General features: G+C 43.5%; 1 protein-coding gene across 1 annotated transcript; it reads left to right on the forward strand.

Moving 5' to 3' along the window:
* Positions 1–549: 549 nt before the first annotated feature.
* LOC146342428 (olfactory receptor 4M1-like) lies at positions 550–1494 on the forward strand. The gene has a single exon (XM_084808546.1). It carries the CDS (start codon positions 550–552, stop codon positions 1492–1494), a length of 945 nt encoding a protein of 314 aa, XP_084664672.1.
* Positions 1495–2589: the final 1095 nt, after the last annotated feature.

A 2589-nucleotide genomic window follows, 5' to 3' on the forward strand; every position in this document is an offset into this window, starting at 1 on the left:
AACTTGAGCTCACCATCTTCTTTCTTTTTAATGAGCAAGCACATCTGTGCCCTTCACAGCATATCAAGATATGCAAAGCCTGACAGAATGAAGCCTTTCCTGGCATAGAAATGAAGTGATGAGAAAAGCTTTATTTAGACCCAACAGAGCATCCATAAATAGGAAGGGTGAAGATAATTCAAATTAGAGAAATCCACATTTGCAAGTAAATCTGGTTAGAAGAAATTTGTTCCTCTTGCATTTTCCTTTTGTCTATCCCCCTCCTCCCTCTCCTCCTGGTTCTATCTTTTGTTTGCCTGTCAGTGGTAGAAGAGTATTTGGCTGAGTAGACAGATGCCTAATTGATTAATGTCCCCCATTTTATGCCCATCACCTCATCTTCATCCAGTGGCAAAAGCGATTGATACCTTATCTCCTGTTTTCTCATCATTTCTTCCCTCTTTTGGGCCAGTCTCCCTCTCCTATCCAGGTGCAACCCACTTCAATCTCACCCCAAATATGGAGGGTGGCACAGGAGCAGATCAACATATGCTTGTAGAGTCAATACCCATGCACTCTAAAGGTGAAAGGAACAGAACCCAAGTGACTGAGTTCATCCTGATGGGGCTGTCCCATGAAAGTGGAGTCCAGCTTTTCCTCTTTGCCTTCTTCCTCATTTTCTACCTGATTGTCCTTCCAAGCAATGTCTTGATTATCATCACCATCCGAAGTGACCCACACCTCAGCTCACCCATGTACTTTCTGTTGGCCAACTTGGCCTTTTTGGACATCTGGTATTCCTCCATCACTGCTCCCAAGATGCTGGTTGACTTCTTTGCTGAGCGGAAGATAATTTCCTTTGGGGGCTGCATTGCTCAGCTGTTCTTCCTCCATTTTGTGGGTGCCTCTGAGATGTTTCTGCTCACCATCATGGCCTATGATCGCTACGTTGCTATCTGCCGGCCCTTGCACTACACCATGACGATGAGCCGGCGTCTGTGCATTGTACTGGTGACAGCCTCTTGGGCTGGGGGCTTTGTCCATTCCCTCATCCAAGTGGTACTGATCATACGCCTCCCATTCTGTGGGCCCAATGAACTGGACAACTACTTCTGCGACATCACCCAAGTGCTGAGGATCACCTGCGCCAACACCTTTAATGAGGAGATGGTGATGATCTTCAGCAGTGGACTCATCTCTGTTGTCTGCTTTGTGGCCCTCTTGGTTTCCTATGCCTTCCTGCTCACCATGCTGAAGAAGAATGCTGGAGAGTCAGCTGGCAAGGCCCTTTCCACTTGCTATTCCCACATCACCATTGTCATTTTCATGTTTGGTCCTGCCATCTACATCTATGCGCGACCCTTTGATGAATATGCACCTGACAAGGTGGTCTCTGTCTTCCACACAATCATCTTCCCCCTCTTGAACCCTATTATTTATACCCTCAGGAACAAGGAGATCACTACTGCCATGAAGAAGGTAGTCAACAGATACCTCCTCTGCAAGAGAAACTGAGGATGATAGAGTGGTGGCCATCTTGGGTTCTTCCTTGCATGACCAAGGGTGAGCAAATATGAACAGTTTTGGTGATAAAATGTCACTAGGAAATGCCATTTCTCCATAATCCTACAGTAGGTTGTTTTTCTTATTATTTTTCTTCCCACCACATTACACTTTATCTTACTCACACACATATGAGATACAACCACAGAAAATGTTATATTCAAATGTCAGTTAAATTATCCGTAGTTGAATCTTGACACCACTAGCTGCATCTCCAATTTATGAGAGCCAGTGTGGTGTAGTGGTGAGAGTGCTGGACTGGGAGTTGGGAGATCCAGGTTCTAGTCCCCACTCGGCCATGGAAGCTCACTGGGTGACCTTGGGCCAATCACAGACTCTCAGCCCAACCTACCTCACAGGGTTATTGTTGTGAGGATAAAATGGGGAGGAGGAGGATTGTGTACACCACCTTGGGTTCCTTTGGAGGAAAAAAGACAGGATATAAATGTAATAAATAAATAAATAAATAAATAAATAAATAACTTATGGTGACACTTTCACATAAACTGATCATATAAACTTTCCCTAAATTCTACTGCAAACTCTCCTAACTTTGGGCCCCCAGATCTTGTTGGACTACAACTCCCATTAATCCCAACCATTGCTCATAGTGTCTGGGGATAATGGGAGTCATCCCATCAATGTCTGGGGACCCAAGGTTGGGAAAAGCTGTATAATCTACCAAAGGATGAGTTCCTTTCAAGGACTTATATCAAAGAAATGCTAGAGACAATTCTCAACTGTAAAACATCTAACAAACTAAAAAAAACCACCACTTATTAACAAGTGCATCTACTAACCTGCATGTAAGTAAGTGAATATCAAATTATAGATATTGAATAATAGGGGTAATAGTCTCCTCTTTCTCCAGTCCATAGTCTATGGGCTAACCTTGGCTTTTTTAAAAAATGCTGCAAACTTCCTTCAGTTAAATGAAGATGTCCAAGGACATCTTCAATACCAGAACGTTAAACCCTGTCTCATTTTTTTAAAAAAGAAAACTGACAAGCATAATATTGCTACACTCACCCCACTTCAGGGGCACAG

Source organism: Heloderma suspectum, chromosome 6 (genome assembly GCF_057233095.1).
Source record: "Heloderma suspectum isolate Gila_16-S chromosome 6, 16-S_ref, whole genome shotgun sequence".
Taxonomy (NCBI): domain Eukaryota; kingdom Metazoa; phylum Chordata; class Lepidosauria; order Squamata; family Helodermatidae; genus Heloderma; species Heloderma suspectum.